General features: G+C 47.3%; 1 protein-coding gene across 1 annotated transcript in view; it reads left to right on the top strand.

Annotated features, from left to right (window-relative positions):
• Positions 1-714: 714 nt before the first annotated feature.
• Positions 715-22562, top strand: part of LOC135919350 (beta-hexosaminidase subunit alpha-like) — a 29639-nt gene continuing 7791 nt past the window's right edge. The window contains exons 1-10 of the mRNA XM_065453111.2: positions 715-1425; positions 4269-4581; positions 7390-7458; positions 7545-7594; positions 8407-8517; positions 11118-11216; positions 14152-14290; positions 15750-15942; positions 16897-17053; positions 20595-20790. Coding sequence (XP_065309183.1) covers positions 1330-1425; positions 4269-4581; positions 7390-7458; positions 7545-7594; positions 8407-8517; positions 11118-11216; positions 14152-14290; positions 15750-15942; positions 16897-17053; positions 20595-20790 — 1423 coding nt within the window. The 5' untranslated portion in view covers positions 715-1329. The remainder of the gene's footprint in view (positions 1426-4268; positions 4582-7389; positions 7459-7544; positions 7595-8406; positions 8518-11117; positions 11217-14151; positions 14291-15749; positions 15943-16896; positions 17054-20594; positions 20791-22562) is intronic.

Here is a 22562-nt window from a genome sequence, read left to right as displayed (position 1 = left end):
TTGTTGCTTGGTTTTAGAAATTTGAATTCGGGCAGTGTTATCAGTTCATCAGCCAAAAGTAATTTCAGCCTGCTGGTAATTGTCAGTGTGTACGGTGACGTCGGATCATTGTCTAGCTTACGGTAATGTTCAGGGTTATCTAGCTGTCTGCAAGCCTCGTGATTGTACTTATCTATTGGCCAAACGACTACACTTCCACTTTTATCTGCTTCCTTAATGACAATGTCGTTTTGGCAACTAAGATCTGAAATGATGCGACTCTCTGAGAAAGTTATGTTTTTAGGTCGCTTATGTGTCTTGGATTGGCTTATGATTTCTTTAGTGACAGTTTTAAGATATAGGCTGAGTTCTACGGGTTGCTCTGGTTCAGGAGGCCAAGTGTATTGGGCTCTAAGTGGAGTCGTCCCGGTGACTGGTGCATTTGCGTCTGCAAAATGTGTTTGTTTCACATTTGCAGGCAGACCACTGTTTTGTTTGCGTGCACCAGGGCACGCTTTCGATAATTATTCTTGCCTACGTCATCAGTGGCTTCTCGTCCGCCAACGTTTTCCATTGTTTGATGTTGGCACGCACTGGCGTGCAGTGGAGGGGGTCGTTTCGTAAGACATCTGCTCGTGCTGCGTTATCTGCCTCCGGGGCGCGATACTCTCATCCAAGGTTTCGCTGTGTAAGCGTTTTCATGGCTCCGACTCGTCTTTTTTATAACCGCCTAGCTGCCTCGCTGTTCTCGTGACTCCCACATATCAGCTCTTCGTCCTGCGTTTTTTTAGGGTTTCTTTCAGTCCCATGTTCGACGGCGTGTGTTCTCACGTCGCAGCAGTTTCTGTTTCTTTTCTCTTCAATCACGAGCCAACCGGCTTGCGAAGAAAGCTCTCCGGCCATCGCGCGAGCTTTGCTCGGCGCTGCACCCCTTGCACCGGCGAGTCGTTCGACGAGCCCCGGATCGCCGCAGGAATAAGCGGAGGTCGGGCGACGAGAGTCAAACTGGTTTACAATCGGCGGGACTCTGTATAGCGAGTCGGCGACAACAACCAGTGCGACCGACCTGCCGCCCCGGACAGATCGGCTTAGCAGGCCCCGGCGACGCAGCAGCAAGCAGCTCGTCGCGTTCTCGTCGTCTGAGCGACGCAAGCGAGCGAGCGAGCGAGCGAGCGAGCGTGCGTTCAGCCACATACGTCAGAGTAGAGTGTCATCCAGTCAGCTGTTGGAGATCACGGGCCTCCCCGTTGACTGCGTCCTGGACGAGTTTTATTTTAATTTTTACTCACCGCGTTTTGAAACCACGCGTTTCGAACTCGTACAGCGAGTGGGCTCCGAACGAGAAGCGCAATGACTTCGTCGCTGCTCAAGATCGTGCTTCTTCTGGCGCCGGTGTTACTGGCCTACGCTTTCATAACCTACATAGAAGTTCGCCTGCCGCTTCCGGTGAGTGTTGAAAGGGGTGAGCGCACGCTCTCGCTTTTGCGAAGGTCCAGTTGATAATTGGGTTCGTGTGCTTTTGCATTGGAAGAACTATTGTGGTGGGGTTCGATGCTTCAGGTGTTATAGTGTGTAGAGCGGTCGCGCCGCTGCATAATTTTCTTTCATTCTGGTTCACTTCTTCGCGTATACCATTTTCTCAGTTTTGCATAAGACCAGCTAAACTGTTTGTGTTGGAAAGTGAGAAACAATAGTTTTTTCTGCTATCAGAAATTAAAGAGACATCGCGCTTGATGCCAGTGTTAAGAAACTGCGAATGAGCAAGAAGGCACGCCAAAGTGCTCTGTCCACCCATTCAAATTCTTCTTTCTTTAATTCTTTGTTGACGCAAGTCATAGAGAAGCATCACCAGTACCAGCAAAAATTTGTGAAGTTCAGAAGAACGCATATCATGGACCATGCACGTTGCTCATTTGCCGTTACGAGGACACCTCATGGGTGGCGCATTGCTTAATTTGTAATTGCTTCTGGCGCCGGTGTTACTGGCCTACGCTTTCATAACCTACATAGCAGTTCGCCTACCGCTTCCGGTGAGTGTTGAAAGGGGTGAGCGCACGCTCTCGCTTTGGCGAACGTCCGGTTGAAATTTGGGTTCGTGTGCTCTTGAATGGGAAGAATCAGTCCGTTAACGATTACCGTTAATCGCCTCCCTCTATAGGAATGAGCAGTCGCGCTGGCCTCTCCGCAGCATACGAACGCAACCGCCTCTTAATAAGTGCTTCGACGCCAAAAGTATATGCATCAAATGGAAATTTATTCCGGAAAAGAGAGAGAGAGAGAAATGAGCTAATACGTACGCTTAGCTTTTGCGCGTAGCTTTCACCCAATAACCCGCAGTATATATGACCTTCCGCATGGCTTCCGTTCGACCTGGAGGACGGCGCCTACGGTGGATCGCTTTCACGTGTTTCCGGTGCTTTTCAATGGTGCCGGTTGGGAACGGGAAACCACGTCGCTGATTCTCTTTCGAGGCGATCGATGTTGCCGCATATTACAAAGATATCCACTGAAGGCACAGATTCACTTTGGTAACAATAATGTATGATCTGTGATAGATACTGTTATGCCACGATTGTGGCAGAACTTAATTTCCGGATCTGTGATGTAAACCACGTTCACTACATTGCACAGTGTTGTTCAGCAGCTCACTCGGCGCACGTCCTGCCTCTTCGAGGAGCGAAGTGCAGCTGACGGTGGTGCATGATTTGGCACATGGTGGAGCAGCCATCGCCTGGTTGCATTGTGGAAGAGAGCGAGTTTCTGGAGACTGGAGGTCAACGGCGGCTTTCAGAAGTGCACTGCACTTTTTTTGTGTGTGTGTGGCACAGTTTTGCTACTCGAAGATTACCCTATTATGTCTCATCTCGGGAGAAACCCGCAGTCTGTTTGAACAGAATTCTGTTGCAGGAATCGGAACCGCACAGGTCCGTATCACCGCAACAGACTTGCACTGTGGGCGACAACCAAGTAAAAATGAACGGATGAAAAAGGAAGCCCACACATTATTAGCATGTAATCTACGCATAATATTTCTGACTAACATCCAAGCAACTGTAAGCGCGCCCTTTGATGAGGCAGTCACATGTGCGCGCAACCGCAAGCGCTCTCACGCGTCTACGCCCCACCGCGCTACGCCATGCAAAGCGAAGCAGGTTGCGTTCACCTGTTTTGAAATTCAAACCAGGCGTGCCCTGCGATATACTGTCGTAGTTGATGCACGCAGCGTTCAGGAAGTCAGACCGTGGAATGTCGTGCACTTATTGTATGGAAAAGTAACCGAACAGCAGCCGCCTGCAGCTGCCGGTGAAGTAAGGTCAGGTTACAAGTGACCACCTCAAGGCAGTAGCAGCTTCTTTCAACCACATCTGTGGGCAAGCGGGATATATGTCCGGCACAAGAAAGCGCCATGTGGCGTTACCGCAGTTTGTCACTGATGTACCACAGGTAAATTTTTCTTTAATATATGGTGGTAAATTCTTCAAGATATCTTATTTCTTCGCATAGGCTTGAAGACACGGTGAACATGATGAAACACATGATGTCTTGCGTGTTGTCCATATGTTGAAGGTAATAAAGAAATAGACAGTGTCATGCTGAATACAGTGGCTCTGGTCACATTACCGATGGTTATCAGTGTCGGACTTGGACAATACTCTGAATGGAGACCACCTTGGAACCATTGATGGCTTTCCTTCTGCCGTTGTGACAGTTATCTTGTTTCCGAAGTTAGATATGTCTCCCAATTTTTACCAAGCAACAGAAGAAAACAATATAGTGGTGTCATGCTTTATGATGAGCATAGTGCTATTTCCAGCGCAAAGGTGAGACGAGCGAAAAAGCATAGACAATTAAAACAGCACTCTGCATTCGATCTGGCTGCATTTGCACTGGAAATAACACCGTTGCCGAAACAACTCGCCCAGCAGTGGGCCTTTTCGATATGCCTTCCCGCAAGGCCCAGGACCGTCTGAGAAGCTCCCCCTTTCCACCACCCTAAGTGTAAGGTAGCCAACCGAGCACATCTTTTATTAACTTCCCTACTCTCTCTCTCTCTCTCTCTGTGCATAAGCCACTGCGCATTGGCGTCTTGAGAAGTCTTGGGCAGTGCGGGACGACCAATCGAAGGTTTTCACGAGAGTCTATCAGCGATAATTCATTGAGTCAAGTCGTTTACGAATGACTTCCGGCTTGACGCCCGTGTTACCGTACACGTCTGTGCACGACGGCGACTGCTATTTCTGCTTCCTTTGTTGCGTCAAACGACGTTGACTCGGTTTCCCCGCGACCAGGGCAAGCGGCCTCCTCCGGGCTCCCCGTGGCCCGCGCCCCAGCGATGGCAGTCGTGGCCGCTACAGCGGAGCCTGGACCCGGACACATTTGCCCTGAGTTCGGCAGCTGCCGACTCGTGCGACGTGGTGGCCAAGGCTCTGGATCGATACCGCAAACTCGCCTTCCTCGGCGACGCCCGAAGAGGATCTGCAGGAGTAGAGGGCATCTTGGCCGTCGTCGATCATGGAGTCCTTCCCGCGCTCAGGGTCGAAGTGGCCCACTACCAGGGACAGGAACACTGCGGCTACCCGCAGCACAAGGAGGACGAGAGCTGTAAGCGTGCGCACACTGATCGAAGCTCGTAGATTACGCTAACGTATACGCGCCGCGCGTTGCACAAAAGAAAGAAAAGAAAATACGATAGCGTGAATCTCGCTCAATTCGACCGGATTGAACAACATTCCGGATAAAGTGCTCCGGCAGACAATAAAGAATGGCCGGCGCATATAATTTAGCTACCAGCGCTGACTTGTTGTTGTATTTTACAATCCAATCTCGGCCAGGTGACGCAAAGGAGAACACAATGTAGCGATTCCATTGTACCTGAGCGGACGTTGTGGGCCATAGCTAAAAAAAAAGAAAGAAATGCACAGCCCGTGCTGGCTGACTAATGGTAAACCAAGCCCGCGATGGGACACAGCCAGTGTAGGGCATTCAGCAGCAGTACCGGACCAGAGTTGAATATCTCTCGAACAGTGGCACAGCCAACGCTGACATTAGCAAGGAAGCTGTGGGCCTTTATGGGCCCAGCCGCCACCAACTCGAAACCAACATCGGCCCGATATAATGTGCTGCCTGGGACCCGACCCTTTTCTGCTGCCTTTCGAGCCGCCTGCTGGCAAATGCCGCGTAGCTCGCACCACCGCGCGACGGACAACGGTCGCGGGTCACGCACGGCACGGCTTCTCAGATCACGCGCGCGTTCCTAGTCGCCGAGACCGAGCCGCACGTGATCACTCTTTCGCTGCCTGACGCGCGTTAACGAGGGAGGCGCAATTAGTGCGGAGTTCGCGGCAGGAAACAGAACCTGGGAATCATTTTTCCGCGGCGCTCCCAAACCGCAGTCGCGAAACGAGCTAAGTAATCTAGTAACTTCTGGTACGACTATATCGGCAAACAGAATGCAGGATAACTTTTTTACGAATGGTCATGCAACTCTATTGTTTCTGGCAGCAGAGCGTGCGGGCAGGTTCAAAAATTTTACGGAATGCGGGTTTCGCAACAAGAGTGGAATGCCAGCCCAGTTTTAGCTTGCAGCCATTAGAACAGTAGAGCCCTATGTTGGTCGCGTACATCATAGTGCATGTAGCACACTTGAAATGCAGGCTGCGGTGCCAGGAAATATTCTGCCTCATTTCTGATACCGAATTCGGTAAACTCTTGAGCCTACCCGTATAGTCTGACTACGCTTATAGGGATATCTCTGAAGTGGGAACCCTATTACGAATGATAAATACACACACATTAGTGCAGAAATGTAACGACAGTGAAACTTTGGGTATCGAAAAAGAGAAGTATGCAAAAAACTAGCTGTAGGCACTTTCTGTTTTCAAGTGTATGCTTTTTTCAGTTGCATTCAATTACATATGGATTACAGTTTCCTCTTTATTCTGTCGTTGTACAAAAGTTGAGCTGTTCTTGTGGAGGCAAAAATGTCACCAGTAAATAGAGAACCACTCCTCACATGTGCACATGTCACATCAAACATGCCACATGTGCACATGTGAGGAGTGGTTGTCGCTGTTTGCTGGTTTATTTTCTTTTCTTTTTGCAAAGGGAATCAGAAATCATTTTACTTTTTTAGACAGACAGAAAACGACACAAAGAAAGAGGAACGTGATTTGTTTTTGTTAATATGTGCGAGCTTAGCACACCGCGTCTGAATGAGCGAGTGCAATTACAACCATGCAGCAGTAGGATCATAAAAAAAAGAGTGGAGTTTAATGTCGTCGCAGAGCGGCATATATATATATATATATATATATATATATATATATATATATATATATATATATATATATATATATATATATATATATATAGGACAGAACAACTCGACGTGCCTGAGTCATATTATTTAAACCTGTTGCATGGATGCTACGCAACTCGTTGTCGGACTGCTCGTATCGACGCGTAAATGTGTACTGACACCCATAACCTGCATATTAAATGCATTGCCACGTGGTATTGACAATTTCGCGAGACGCGAAAAGATCGAACCATGAAAGGCTGTTCCTTTGCCAGGGCCAATGGCGATTAGAAGTCGGCATTGTGTATGAGGGGGGGGGGGGGGAGGGGAGGGTAGGAATACGAAACGAAAGGAGTACAGCTTACACTTACAGCGCCTTTTATTAGGTCACTTCTCAAGCAGCGGCTTACCTCGGAGAAGGAGCTTTAAACCAGTACAGTGATTTGGCAATATGGTACGGGACATAGACAAAAATAACTTGGAGATTTTCGAAAATATGAGCTGAACTCAAACAGTTTACGAGAAATTTCGGTTCATGCCTTCACCTATCGTCCGCTCATTGTATACAGAAGGTTTGAACAATGGTACTGAAGCTGAAGAAAAAAAATTGCTGGCCCCAATTTCGCATTAATCTGGCGTCGAATCCTAGAAACCGCGATTGATGACTAGAGCTGTATAATGAACCTTGGCATGAATAGAGCTGGAAGCTGTGGCAACAAACGGTCTTCTCCAAGTTTGTAACGGTTTTCATGCAACTTTCCGCCAACTTGCTGTTCCTACGTGATATCTGCATATATTCCAGTATTCAAGCTGAGAATTTCATTTGGAAAGTCCTGCGCGTCTTCAGGTGATTGACGCTGCTCGAGGCATGCGTCTATTAGCGGCTTGTGTAAATATAATAAGGTCTATCCTTTTTGATGACCTTCCTCTCTATATATATCTTCGCGTAGCATGTTCTGGAAACGTTTGTAAGGGACTGAAGGCTTCACTGATGGTGAGATGTGTTGTACTGCTTGGATTCTCTATACCCTATGGGCCGCTATGCGGCAGTGCCCGTATGATGCAGCTGCTTGAGTAACTTGACACTTAACAGCGTTCTTTTCTCTTTGAAGACACACTCAACATACCCGAGCAGGGAGATGCAATGCTTACGTCTCAAACCGTGTGGGGCGCTTTGCGCGGTGAGTGGAATTTTTTCTTACCTCACAAACATAATGTACAATATATTCGACAGAGTGATCACAAGTTGCGTTCGTTGTCTTTTCAGGACTTGAAACATTTGCTCAGCTCGTTCACCAAGATCCTGTCAGCAAAGCGGTAAGAGAACTGCGAGAACTTGGAATAGCGTATTAAATTCCCAGATTTAGACTAAGCATCATTGTCTATAGGCAAAGGCAAAGTGCTCGATGTGAACTTCAGAAACACGCTCAGAAAGAACATTAGGGAGTTTTAGGAATGCTTCGCCCAGGCGACTTAGCGTAACCAAAAACCCAAACTCAATTATAGGCATTTTGCGTTCTTTTGCACGTCCAGAGTATTTCCTCCCTCAACTTTGTGTCCCGTATTTAGAAGACCGCAATAAATGCAGTCGCCTTATGAATGTTTTTATAACGAAGTGCTTAAGGCCCCCAAAGTCGTTCGTTATAGAGGTGACTTCGTTTAAACGTCGCGCGTCGCACCGCTCACGATATAACCGCGATGCAATTATTTCTTCGTTATACGGGTCATGTTGTGGAGGCGTTCGTTGTATTTACTGCATTTTGAAAACTACCAGACACGCTGCAACACCGATTGCATACCCTTCATTGCTGATATACAATAGTTATGTCCCTGGACATCAGAAATAATATCACTTATACGCTCACTGTTGTAGTCGTGAGTGCGTAGTTTTGCGGAGCACGACTTTCTTGCACAACTTTTCTGGTGTAAAATATTCTAAGAAATGCTACGCTTACTGGTACCACGCGCTTTAGATGTTGCGCTCTTTGCGCCCTCGCAAACGAACGACCCACAGAAAACAACTTGCAACCACGAACTTACACTTAAGTACGTGGTAAACGTACGTGGTAATCACAAATTATTCATTGTTATTTAATTATCGGTGTCTTTTTCTTTGCTTTCCTTTACAGTTTCTTATCAACGTCACCGTCATCGATGATTTTCCCAGATTTTCGTACAGAGGTCTGCTGCTCGATTCATCGAGGCACTTTCAACCTATGAAGGTTCTCAAGCAAAACTTGGTACGTCCATACGAACACTATATAATTTCTCAGATATTTAACAGCGACTTTCTGCTGTGGAACAGGTTCCTCAGGAGGGTGCAACAGTTCCACCTTTTATAATGTTGTTGCCTCAGTTTTCTACAGTTTTCTTCTGAGGGGGTCCAAGTTTTCTACATCCTGCCATTTGTCATTTAATAGGTGCATGGCCCATATATAAACATGCTGTACAGGGTCGTTCGCACTTGGTTGAAACACGTACGATCGCTTTTTACTGCGATAGCAATTATATGGACACTCAGACTCATTTTTGCCGTCGACGTCGTCGTGATGTCCCGCATAAAGTTGAAGGGCGATAAGACAGTCGCCGTGCGCCGTATGCTGTATGTGGGCGTGAAAGCGCGCGAGAGGAGCCACGATCGTGGCTAAATCTGGCAAAAGCCGTGGAGAGATTGGAGGGAAGCAGGAGGGCGGCGTTGTTCTTCGGCAGAAAGGGAGGAAAGCGGGGAGGAAGCTCGATTCGTTCTTCTGTCGCGCGCGCAGAACAGGTGAGAGAGGAGGTAGGGGGCGGGGCGTTGTACTTCGGCAGCAACGCGCGGACGCGCGCGGGCTTTATCTTGAAAGCAATCTGCTTTGAGGGCAGAGTCTGGGTGGGGCGACGGCTCGTAGCTTTGCGCGCGCTGTGTTCTGGTTGCTCAGTTCGTGCAGAAGTGACAGACAACACGAATGTCACTTCACTCGCTGCTGCTGCCGCGCTTCCTCACGCCAGCATTTTGACAGCGTCTCCGCGGTCGTCGATTGTGATGTCTTCATGTATGCCTGTGCGCACTGACACCTTGCTTGTTAATTATTGCGATAGCAATTATATGGACACTCGTTCATCTATATGGACACTCGAGGCGCATTTTTGCCCTCGCTGCCGGCGTCCTCGTGATGTTTCGTATGAAGTCTAAGGGCGATAATACCATCGCCAAGCGTCGTATGCTGTATCACGGCTCATTCTGGCGCGTGCGAAAGGAGAAAGCGGAGAGCTAACGCGCCGTCTTCCGTCGCCCGAGAGGCCGTGGAAAGATGGGAGGGATGGGGGAGGGGGGGCGGCGTTGTGCTCCGGCAGCGACTGCGCATTTCGAGACCGGGCGCAAGGGGAACTGACAATTGCAGCGCAATCTCGCGCGCCATATAGGGAGGACAGCGGGGAGGCAGCGCGGGAGGCAGGACGGGTGGCTTCGACTCCGCTACATGCCTACTTTGCGCGGCCGCGCGCGCCGTATCTTGAAAGGTATCTGTAGACGGCTCATACCTTTGCGCGCGCTGTGTTCTCACCGCTCTTGCGTTTCTTGCGTTGGAGCGATGGACCGCACGAAGGTCACTCCCTAGGGAAAATTCCAATATAAATCTCTGCTGGTCTTACACGAAATATGTAGGTACAATAGGAAAACCTACAGGTCCCATAGCAAAGCGTACAGGTCCCATAAAGACTTTTGCCAGTCTTATGTCAGTGCGATAGAGAGTTCTATAATAAAAACAAAATCATTTAGGGATCCCAATTGAAAAAGTAGAAGCCGCGATATAAACTTGCATTGGACAAATAAGATGCTTATAGGTCCCGATAGATGCAATAGAAGTAGTGATCATGATATAAACTTGCATAGGTAGTATTGCTTGGCGAGAATTGGATAAAGCAGATGCGCTAAACATCGAGAATAAAGGTAGAAAAGGAGTCGCTTTAATAAAGGGTTTATGCATTCCAAGCTGTTTATTCCTTATAGTGAAGATATCTAGGTACCGTTTGTTGTCTCACTGCGTAATTTTGTAGAGATGAGAGCTGGCCACGAGCACATCTGTAGGGGTGGAACAGATGCGACCATATGTAGGCTACTATCTGGCGTATAAGTGGTCTCCAGTTTGTGAGCTGTTTGGCCAGACAGCAGCAGCAACCACGACCATCAATGTCTGGCAGGTCTTAACATAGAAAGATTCACTTTAAAATGAACAATTAATGCACATTTGTAGAACAAACGACTTTGGTACACAGTGCTACGATGTACACCAATACACCTGTAAGCTAATAGACGAATACAGGTTATCAGTTTTACCAGTGTATCAGGCATATTATTTCATGGCCCAATAGACCAATAAAAATGTTTTATTAGTGTATAAGGTCTATCGTTTCATAATCCAATAAGATGAAACCTATAGACACCAATAAAATGTTTCTATTAGAATTTTTCCTAGGGTTTCGCTCGCTACTGCTTCCGGGCTTGCTCACACTAGCGTTTTCACTGCGAGTGTCCGCGCTCATCGAGTGTGAGATGTTCATGTTTGCTTGTGCGCCCTGACACCATGTTTGTTAATTCAATTAGTAAGAGAATGTTTCCCAGTTGCGACCGACAAAACTACTACCCTTACTTCGTATAGCTGTGTACTAATTTGCTATCGCAATTGATGCTTCGCCTTTCGGGCGAAACAGCGACTTTTTTAGTTAGTAAGCGAATGTTTGCAACTTTATATGGCCGATAAAACTACAATCCTTACTTCGTATAGCTATCTACTAATTTGACATCGCACTCGATGCTTCACCTTTCTGGCGAAACGGCGACCTTTTTTTTTTCCGATCGCAGGATGCCATGGCCTACAACAAATTCAACGTCTTCCACTGGCACCTTGTCGACGACCAGTCGTGGCCACTGGAAATGGCGACGTACCCAAACCTGACACAGGTACGCCACTCTCGCTCCTGCTGTTTCTAGAGCGCAGTCCTTAGGCGCCCGTTCCTGCGGCGAGCGTCGGCCTTGTCCCTCGTAACCGAGTGAACGAGCACAGCGAAAGATAAAAGCGAACGCAGAGCGCAGCGGGAGATGAAAGACGGCGATAGCGTAGAGAGCACGAGGCGGAAAGCGGAGGAGGAGGGGCAGCGGAACCATGATGCGGAAGGTGGAGGAGGAGGGTATGGCGAAAGCGTGAGAAGGAAAGCGTAGTGCCGCGCAAGACAGGGTCTTTGCAGCCACGATGGGTACAGAGTACGTGTCCTCCGTATGAAAACAAAGCGCTGCATGAGCGGAGGTCTGTTCGCGGAGGCTGCTGTGAATCGCGCCCGCGCCTTCCACGCGTCGCCTCTCGCCATCTCCCGACTAGCGGGGCCGTCGCGCCACACTTCGCTCCGTTTGCAACGTGCCGCACGATACAGATTATCCACACCAGCCAACATATCGCGAAATGAAAATACGTATACAGCTGTGCTCACATTTCACATTAGGGAGTATCGCAATAGTTGGTGAATTTTCGTTTTGCTTTTGTTTTTGTGGCTGTTCGGCGGAGCGTTGTTTTACTCCGAACAGCAGTTGAGAGTTCTTAACTACGTTAACCATATTCATCAGTTAACAAACAAACAAACAAACAAACAAACAAACAAACAAACAAACAAACAAACAAGCGAACGAACAAACAAACATTATTCAAAGGTCACAAAATGTTTAGAAGCGCGGACAAAAAGCCTTGAACAGGCTTGACTGGGTCTGTGCACTCTACAAATGGTACACAGTGAGAAGAGCATTGTCTAACTAAAAAGGTTACAGAATTGTAGCACGTATGTATTAACAGTAAAGACAGAAAATAATCATTATTGTCTAGCACAACAATTAAGACAACCATATAGAAAATATTGAATGTATGAACAGAATATCTAAAAGAACAAGAATAAGCTCACTAATGAAGTTAGAATACAGTGTTAATAGCTCTAGATATAGGATATACAACAATATGGAATAAGGAACGCAAAGAGCGAGAGAGAGATAGTCACATATCCAGAATCAACGCTGCATGTTCCATAAAGCTTACAGGCTCTTATGAAAATCACAAGTATCGTGTGCACAAAGTTTTGAACGATAATTCGGAAATATCATTATTATTTCTTGACAATTCATTTAGTAAAGATGGCAAGCGAAATTTGAACATTTCGTTTCCATATAGTTTTTGCGGCGTGTTTCAACTTTCCAATTTTCAGGTTTACGTGCATTGTTTAAAGGATGGTTTTATTGAAGTCCCGCCAAGCTATATAATGTACTGGTATGCCTAGATGCGTCATACTTGTAATGTCGAGCAAGCCTGTAGAGATACAATGATTTCATGCTGATAATGTCGAATTTATGAAATAAATCCGAAGTGTGCGGATTAAGAGAAACTTTAAGGCTATACGAACGACTCGTTTTTGTAGCCGAAGAAGTCTATGTTTTCGAGGGTTGTCGTACACCAGAATAAGGCGCCTTAATTCATTATCGAGGATTATAAAGAATTATATAATAATATATTTACCGACACCAGAAACGATTAACAGTGACGGCGCATAAAGCCAGTCGTACGAGAAAGTGTCCCAACAAGGTAATCATCATGATCGTTATTCCATGACATGTTTTCTGAAAAGTAGATTCCCAATGTTTTAAATGTTCTATTTTAGTGTTGGCTATTATGAGGGGTGAAAGATGGAAACATTTTTGACGCGAGTGGAACGTTACAGCTTTAGCATTTTGAACTTGATTTTTAAATCGTTTTCGAGAGCCGAGGTATTAGTGCTAATGTGTTTTTGGCTCTTTCAGCTAATTTTGGCCATTGAATTCCCTGAAAAGAATGAACTCGTGTCGTCGGCGTATATGATTTACTTTGACGTATTATCAATATTCACGAGTTCATTAATGTATAGTATGAAAAGGAAAGGCCCAAAATGCTTCCTTGAGGAACACCTGAAGTTATCGGTTTTACTGAATTGAATGGTGTCGGTTAATGTCAACGAACTGTGCGCGATGTTTTAAGTATGAAGAAATATAAAGACAGTAATCTTCCACGGTAACCGTAGTGCTCACATTTCCGAAGAAAGGTGTGATGCTGAGATCGAGAGCTCTAGCGAAGTCTAGGAAAACTCTCACGTATGTCCTTTCCATTACGCCATCGTACTTCGTTATGCCGCCAACGTTACCCCAGAACACTCGTCATTCCTCTGCTTCAAACTCACCATACGGCAAGAGAAGAAACCTACGCCGTTTTACTTTTAGTTCACCAATGCTTCATGGGGAGCACTACAAGTGTTGAAGATGCGCAATTTGCGCATAATACACATTATTCCCGGTAACTGTTCGTTCAAAGACATGGAAATTCTCGGAGCTAAGCTTATTGTGCTCAAAAGCGCTGGAAGCTTCTACACGTTGTACAGTCGCGTTTAATACGAGCTGCGACACGGTGCCCGGGGTCGAAGGGCGTCCAAGCATGCACGGTGCCATCGACATACGCAAAATTAGTCTATTGATTACACCAGTAATACGGAAACGGCGTTCTCCAAATTTTCGCATTTCGGTGTTGCCGCGAAGTATCGGAGCCGGTTCAACCACGGCCACAGTGTAGGAGCTAACAACTAACGTGACTGTATGTGCATGTCATTGGACGTTCGTACGTTTCTGTCAAGTTCCCTTCCCCTATGTTCTAACTAGCCCGAATTCGCCCACTCTTGAGCGTCGGAGACGCGTGGGGAACACAAACCCTTTTAAAGAACTCGCTGAATTATTTACACTTACAGCGTAACTCCAAACGCTGTTGCTTTGTAACTCCGCTTTGCGAGCGAGTCTCGCGCGAATTGATGACGTCATCCTTCCGCTTCGCACCACGCAGAGCGCGTACTCTCCGAGGCACGTGTACAGCCGCAAGGACGTCCAGGACCTCGTCGAGTACGCTCGGCTGCGTGGGATCCGCGTCATCCCTGAGATCGACACTCCGGGACACACGCAAGCCCTGGGAAAGATATTCCCCGGTAAGTACAGCGCGACTACGACCCGCGTTCTCGACGCGAAGGCCTGTTGTTATACGAGACTGCAGTCGAGCTTCTCGCCTGATCGCGTCCGCCGCAGTAGCGCAGTGGTATATGTGGCGCATGCGCTGCTGAATTTGAGGACGCGGGTTCGATGGGGGGGGGGGGGGGGGGGGGCGAAATTTAAGAAACGCTCGTGTACTTGTATTAAAGTGAGCGTTAATTAAAGAGCGCCGGGCGGTCGGCATTAATTAGGAGTCCCCACCATACGGCCTGGTGTTAACAGCGCAAAACGTAGACGAGACACGAGACGAGAAGACGACACGACAAGCGCTGTGGTGTCGTATTCTCGTCTCGTGTCTCGTTTACGTTTTGCGCTGTTAACACCAGGATGGAAAACGAACAAGACCAAGCTGCTATACTAGCCACTATATGGCGTGCCTCACAATAAGATCGTGGTGCTGTCACGTAAAACCCCATGATTTCCTATTTCGCCCGCTTGCAATTAACTAAACGAAGTCGAAATATGTGTAATGAGCTTATTTTTTTTCTTCGTATTTTTATGTTTTGTGAGAACAGAGGGCATTTGCCGTTGAGATCTCTTACTCTGCGCGAGGCGCATCCTGGCCGTATTCGGAGAGAGACCGGAACGAAAGGTGATTCGCATGCTCGGAATATGGTGAAACGCAAGCCTGCATTGTTCGCCGTCATTTGACCGGAGTTCCGAGCGGTGCGATCATCGACAGAGAAAGCTCGTCCTTCTCTGAATACCATGAGAACGAAAAGAAGTAATAATAATTATTAAAAAGATGGGCGGGGGGAGTGGAGGGAGGATCGCCTCATCAAGTGCATGGCAGAGTTGCCAGAGAATTCGCGTGGCGTTTGTCTTCAATGCTCTCACTTTGACGTAACCACGTTTTATGACAAAGGCGCAACATAAACTACTATGTATTCGTGCGGGGAAAGCTTCTCCGTTGATGCGACTCGATAGAGTGGCGAAAAAATTTTCAATATCTAGCCATATACAGCTTCGCTGTAAAGAAAAATAGCGGAATGATGCGATGGCCACCTCCGCGCACATATTTGATGTCGCATTCAGCGTAGGAGGTTGTGGGACGATTTAGTTGAGAATATTACTTCTTACAATCAAGGTTTACGGAACCGTAAGCAATCAGTGAGAAAGTGGTAAATGTAGACGAACTGATAGAGAACGCAGAGATATCTTGTGACTCGTGGCTCGCTATTCGCAATCCGCTTTAAGCATGGTGTCACGGTTTATGGGAATTGCTAGCATCGAAAACTTCAGAAACTTGTCACCACGAAGTGGTGTGTCAGCCGTTATCAAGATACTGTGACGTCGTAGGTTACCTATACAGTGTTCTTGCCGCTCAACTGCCATTGTGCCTTACACTTGTACCACGCCTATCAATCTATGCCCTGTCAAGTTGCCGCCCTCTTTCAGATATTCTCACGGCGTGCTACTCCAACGGTACCCGTGGTAAAGCCGACTATCCAAATCACGCCGCATTTGAGATGCTCAACCCCACGCAGAACTACACGTACGACGTCATGAGAAACATCTTTCGAGAAGTCTTCGAGACTTTCAAAGACAAGTACATCCACCTGGGCATGGACGAGGTTTACTATTCCTGCTGGTAAGTATGGCAAGCGCAGCTGATATTTCATGAAAACGTGCGCAAGAACTAAAAGGAAGGCAGCAGTTTTCCTTCCAGTGGTTACTTCGTCTTCAAATAAGGATTATGTTCGAAGAATTGAAACTTTATTACACGGTTCAACCATGAATCTTGTACATGAGACGCTTTTCTTCTTTCTTTTTCTGAGCGGCGGCGAGTGCCTGAATCTGCGGAAGCAGGTCGAATTTATGAGCCACGGTCTGCTAGCACATGTTTTGACACATTAACTTTGATTTTATCCTGCGTGGCTTAATGGTCCTTTTCACCCCTTGTTCCTTGCGCACCACGGAATCGGAGTGAGCAACTCGTTTCCGTGCACTCTATTATTGCTACTGCTACTTTTCATAGGTAGTAAGGGAACTTTAGGCTCGTTTGTTAATTTTCGACTGCTGCATTCAAAAGGTGGGGCCTGAACGGTTCAGCCCCGATAACTCATACGCTGCTAGACTCGCCTGTAGCCATCAAACTCCCTCGCCTGAGATCGTTCCCCTGGTGCAGGGGCATGGGGTGTCTGCGCGTCGCCAGACACAGTTTCCTCGTTATCCGTCCAATAATTAAATCCGGCGAATGAAAAATATTCCGATTTTCATATGTAATTTCGTGTAATCCATATGAAGCGGTTTGGCGGAATCGTAACGACCATCGAGCACAGAGACACTGAACCTATCGGCCGCAAGACGCTAGCTACAAAACGCAAGGACCAGACCAGCCCTCATTTCCAGGCTGCGCACTAAAGAGGCAAGGAGATCCCGGTTTTTTCGTGGCGACTACTTTCCGTTAAGCGGTTTTCTTTTGGTTAGCAACAGCGTACCTAAGAGTTTGTGCGTCGTTTCGTAAACTTAGACCGGAGGGCCAGAAGGTGCAAGCGTATTAGGTAAAACGGTGTCTTGAATGTTCACTGATTTCGCTTCGCAGGGAGTCAAGCCCCGAGATCGCCGAGTTCATGCGGGAGCAAGGTTTCGACGCCGTCAACCAGGTGGAGCAGTACTACGTCAAGAGAACGCTGGCCAACGTCCAGGCACTCGGCGCCAAGTACATGATTTGGCAGGATCCCATCGACAACGACGTTAACGTACGCCGTTCTACATGCTTCCTCGTTTAACTTGCGATAGAAAGCATACGCATAACGCCTCCTTCAAGTAGCGCGGAGCATAATGGATTCGAGGTCGCTGATCTCGTTTTCACAAGCGGTGTATAAGTTTTCTAGTGTTCTACGTATCAGTACATTTCTTATATAGCCTTGTGGAGTGTAGCTTGAATATGTGACGCCGATCACCGCCTTTGAAGCCGCATTTAAGCAGTTTAGTAAGCGGCATTCGTGCTGACTGAAATCTATAACCGCTTGAAACTCGTCGCGTATACGAGCTATACAATTTTAATCCATAGCTTACTAATGCACTCTTAACGTCGGTACACATAGGCTTCGGTAAGAAAGTGGGACACAACTGCAGAAATGCCACGCTTACTCAGTGGAACAAGGTTACGCTGGCTAGTGGGCGGACTGCGCGGGCCAGCAAACATTCTTGCTTAACTGTTGTTCGCGAAAATTATTCTGCGCAATCTAATCTGCTAAGAAGGAGCTTTGATAAGCCCTGACACATTTCAACGAAGCCAAGGAGGGTAAAACGTAAACAAGCACCTCGGTATCTCCTTGAACAAAAGAACGAATGCCCTCTCAACCCTGCTTCGCGTCACCGCGCGTTCGAAGATAGCAACAGGATATGCAGATATGCAGGAGAGGGACGTCAGAGCAGCGTTTCCGTCATTATAATCCTCATGTTATTTCACTATATTTCCGATCATTGGCCGAGAATACCTTATCAAATCATTTTTACTGGCTCCCTCTTATTTAAAAGAAATGCGAACGTCTTAATAGCGAAACAAATATGACAAACATATTTCTTCCCTGGGTAAACTTTTTATTCATAGTATTCTTTCGCGGAAAATAAGATACAATCAAACGTTGATGTTTAAAAACAAAACTAGCAGAGTTAAAACATTTTTAAATCGCTGAGAAAGCCAAGTCTCCATGGGAATAGCTAAAATGTGCACTTCTGTTGCGACGTTGGCTTTCCATGGCATGGATACTGGTCGAGGGTCCTTCATCAGCCGAGCCTTGAGTGACATCTGTGGAGCCTGCATCTGCACAATAAATCAAATATTGCAGTTACTGGGCAAAAATACAAAGTACTTCTACGGCGAAATAATGCTCTTATTTTATAAAACACGTATTTTTTAATGTTTGAAACATGTACAGTAAGAAACGATGCAAAATCAAATGTATGTAATGAAAAATCGCATGAAGATTTCCCACAGAGGAAACTGTCCTGGCAACAGGTTGGATTTGAACTCAAAATATTGCGTAGATCCAGTGCATCGCGAGCTTCAGTGATATTTAAAGCATTTGTAATGTGGACGAACACATTACAGGCGAATTAAAACTGCACTTTTGTGCCATATTTCTTAATATTTTTGCTTTGTCGCGCTTTACATATTTCAGTACACTAAAAAAGTGACTGCCGTGGTGCAGTGGTAACACTTGGCTCACACCGCCCAGCTCAGGGACGCCATTCCAGCAACAGAAGCTGCGCTGCTGTAAACTGGAATACTAATTTCCCTTTTGGCTTCTGGCAGAACGTGTTCTTCCTTCGTATGCTTTACCAAAAGGCTTGACGCAAAGGCATCCTGCCAAGGGTAGCGGAGCGACCTCGCATGCAGCTCGGGTGGGGTTGGGGGAGGTTAGAGAGTGAAGGGGAAAGTAAATGCCTGCTTTATCGGTCGCAGAGCAATGAACAATGACGCGTTCTCTTATTTAACGTGTTAATGCCACGTTGATTTTTTGTAGCCTCGCTGTTTGTATTCAAGGTTATAGCGAAGTTAGTCTTCGTGAATGGGCGGAGCATACGCAGAGCGGGCCCAGGTGGCACGTATACTGTAAAGATCGCCTCCCATTCCCTGCACGCGTGGCCTTCCACCAGACTGGCGAATCGCACTGCAGATACTCGAAAACATGGAGCAAGCACAGTGCACGTGCTTTTGGCAAAGGATGCTTCACATTAAAACATTCAGAGGGAGAGGCCTGTGAGATATTGCGAGATGTATACTACGTGTCTTTGCCGTAGCGAGCGGGAGATTTAAGAAAAATTACAAATTAGTAGACAGGGCAGAATATGGAAAATAACCCGCCGATAGCTCGATTTTGTAAAACTTCTTGCCATGAAAAGCCATCGTCGGCAGAAAAACATATTCCTCTTCCACTGCTTGGAGCTTCGTGGCAAATCCGGGTCACTTATCGCGAATAGTTCCTCATTCTGCTGCTGGTCTTGTATAGATGGTATAGATGTTTATACATGCAGCTGGAAATCAAGAGCTGCATAAGTACAATTTCGAAGGACAAACTATATATATTCGGGTTCATTAAACACAGTCACACTTCCTCTCCTTAAAAGCCCAAAATGTAAAATATGCGTAGCGGCACACGGCAAGGTGTCGCAATTCGGGTTGCAGGTACCACGTGTGCCTGCCACCACGCATGCAGCGCTTTTCAGATGCAGGTTACTGTCGGCCGGCAAACAGCTGACGAAATTAAGAACTTTCACTTTATCGGCAGTGGTATACGATGAGCGGGGTACCCTACAACTGTAGGTTATACCCTACAACGCTCAGCAGACTCGCCGGCAGCTCAGAGACGTCAGCGACGTGCAGCGGAGAACCACTCACTCGTGCAAAGCCAACACACTCATTATTGTTTACGTGATATCACCATCCTCGCTTCGTCTTATTCTGCTTCGAAGGGCACGCTACCGCTTATCGAGGCCTGCGTGGTCTTGTTTACCTATTGTCTTGTCACGCGGCGCCATCCATTATATGAGCCAGCTGCACAAGTATCTGAGCGCTTAACTGTGTTGAAAGCGTGCCTCAACCATGCACGTGCCTCAAGACTGGAGGCAACGACCGGCTCGCAATACATGCATCTCCGGTGCAACGTGTACAATTATGCATGTTCTTGTTTCCAAAGCTTTCATGAGCTGCATAGCGATAACCGCAGCACCTGGGCACTTCGTGTGTGCCAATTGTAAGATTTTTATCATGTCACAGCACTGTACAAAGGATACTTTACATCGACGCATTGCTACGAGTGATTACCTGTTGTTGGGACAGGCAACGCAGAAATATTTTTTCTAATAATAAACTTAGCCGCCTCCAAGGTGCACATGGCGAACGACAGGCAGGATGCAGCTATCTCTTCCGTAAAGATTGTGTATTTTTTTCAGACCCGAAAAGTTCCGAATCTGAAGTTGTAATGTACCACGAAACTGAAAACCGTGTTAACATGCAATAAAAATGCTCAGGTTTAGCATCTGCAATGGAATGCTGCTATACAGACTAGAAAAATTGAAGCTCGTCGCAATAATGAAAAGGCACAAATACGTTCTCACCCAGAGTCGAGAAAAACTCACGAACAAATCTATGACCTCGATGATCGTAGATTCGTGCCGTAATTCGACCCCAATGGTGGTCGAGATATTTCCGTGTCAGGCTGGCAATCTAATGTCATTTGCATACGAATATTATGTTTGCCCACCCGTTTTGCCTCCTTCCTGTTCGCGCAGGCGGCCAACGACACTCTGGTTGGCGTGTGGAAGGACGCCTCGCTGGATATTAAGATGAAACGCTGGCAGGACTACATCAAGCCGATTGCCCGCAAGGGGTACCAAATGGTACTGTCCGCCTGCTGGTACCTCAATTACATCAGCTACGGCGAGGACTGGAAGAAGTTCTACCAGTGCGATCCGCGCAGCTTCGAAGGTGTGTTTCGCAGGTTCATAATAAGGGCTAGCTGGGAAAACCTGTCGCTACGTGGCTCAGTGGCCGTGGCGTTATGCAGCTGAGCACGAGGTCGCGGAGTCGATTCCTCGCCGAAGCGGTCGCATCCCTTGGAGAGCCGAAACATGCATGTCGAACACTGCATGCGCGTAGAAAGCCAACAATGGCATTAAACCCAGGCAGGTTGGTCGATCCAGTGAGTACACGCCGTCCAGTTCGACTGCGGAAGGGGCGACGTTAGAAGCCAAGATCCGGACACCCACCGCTTTATAATGTCGATGCCACGCGGGGCACTTTCTATCGCGATTGAATATATTAATCACGATTGCGTCCTTTGCGCAAGCTGCAGAAAGGAGTAAATTGTGATCGAGAAAGTCAATCCCGATCGCGCTCGATCGCGATCGAAAGCCTCCTTTGTGAGCGGGGTATTTATTAGCTGGCTAGTAGATAGTAAACGGAAAGTAATCGGGACATGAGGAGATGCACTTAACACGGCTGGCGTGTATATACACGCCCAGTCAAAACTGTCGTACGCAGTATCGTTTAGTCATGTTGCCGTTAGAAATCACGTCCCCACGGTGCTTTATTCACGGATCAAGAACGTTTCGCCGCTCAAGAAACGTTTGCGTTGCGATGCAGTCGGTACACTTCGCTGCAGACACGAAGAGCACGATGCGTGTCCTTCGAAACAATGCGAAAAGGGCGCCTTGACTGGTCAGACTCGGACATCAGCTGCCGCACGTTTCTTACTGCGCCATGTATAGTCCGACAGAGTTCGACAGCGTTTTCGGCTTCTGGGAACAGATACTGGAATTCATGTGACTTCCTCGCGAAGTGTTTTCGGATGTACCAGAACACGGAAGCGAGAAGTACAAAACAAATAGATAAAAATAATTCGTACTCAACGCTTAGCGGTGTATTCTTTTTATTTGGTGTTATAAATTAGATGTTTTATCTTCCCCAGCCCTAACTATAACGCGCATGGGAATAAGGGACATTGCTTTGGGAGTCCTCTCATATGTGCACGCCTTGCCTCCGTACAGCTGTCTCTTCTTTGCCACACACAGTTGTACGCGAGCATAGTGGCGTGCGGGAGGGTGAGGGAACAAACGCGAGTTAATGACATCTTAGTTGAAATCAAGAAAAAGAAATGGGCATGGGCAGGACATGTAATGCGGAGGGAAGATAACCGATGGTCATTAAGGGTTGCGGACTGAATTCCAAGGGAAGGGAAGCGTAGCAGGGGGCGGCAGAAAGTTAGGTGGGCGGATGAGATTAAGAAATTTGCAGGGACGACATGGCCACAATTAGTACATGACCGGGGTTGTTGGAGAAGTATGGGAGAGGCCTTTGCCCTGCAGTGGGCGTAACCAGGCTGATGATGATGATGATGATGATGATAGTGGCGTGCGCACAACGCTGATTATAGCAACGAAATGCAGAACGCTGCCCTGTGGCTCCGTCATCGAGGCGACTGAGCGTTGACGGTGCGTCGATTTCGCTTCGTCGTCTTGCAGCTGCACTCACGGACAACTTTCTGTGGCAGTGAAGGGAAAGCTACGGGCTCGTGGCTGCTTCACATGTGTTTACCGCGCCAAGTGGACCGCCAGCGTTTGACAGTGCTTTTGGTTGCTCGGAACATACGCTGAACCGATGCAACTTCACGGGCGACGGTTTCGCGTTTGTACAGACGCGGAAGGGAAAAGCCGCAAAATAGGTGAACATTTACATTAAGTGGTGTGTTTTAATCTTAT

Source organism: Dermacentor albipictus, chromosome 2 (assembly GCF_038994185.2).
Source record: "Dermacentor albipictus isolate Rhodes 1998 colony chromosome 2, USDA_Dalb.pri_finalv2, whole genome shotgun sequence".
Classification (NCBI taxonomy): Eukaryota; Metazoa; Arthropoda; class Arachnida; order Ixodida; family Ixodidae; genus Dermacentor; species Dermacentor albipictus.
The sequence above is the reverse complement of the archived record's forward strand: the minus strand, read 5'-3'. Positions and strand labels throughout refer to the sequence as shown.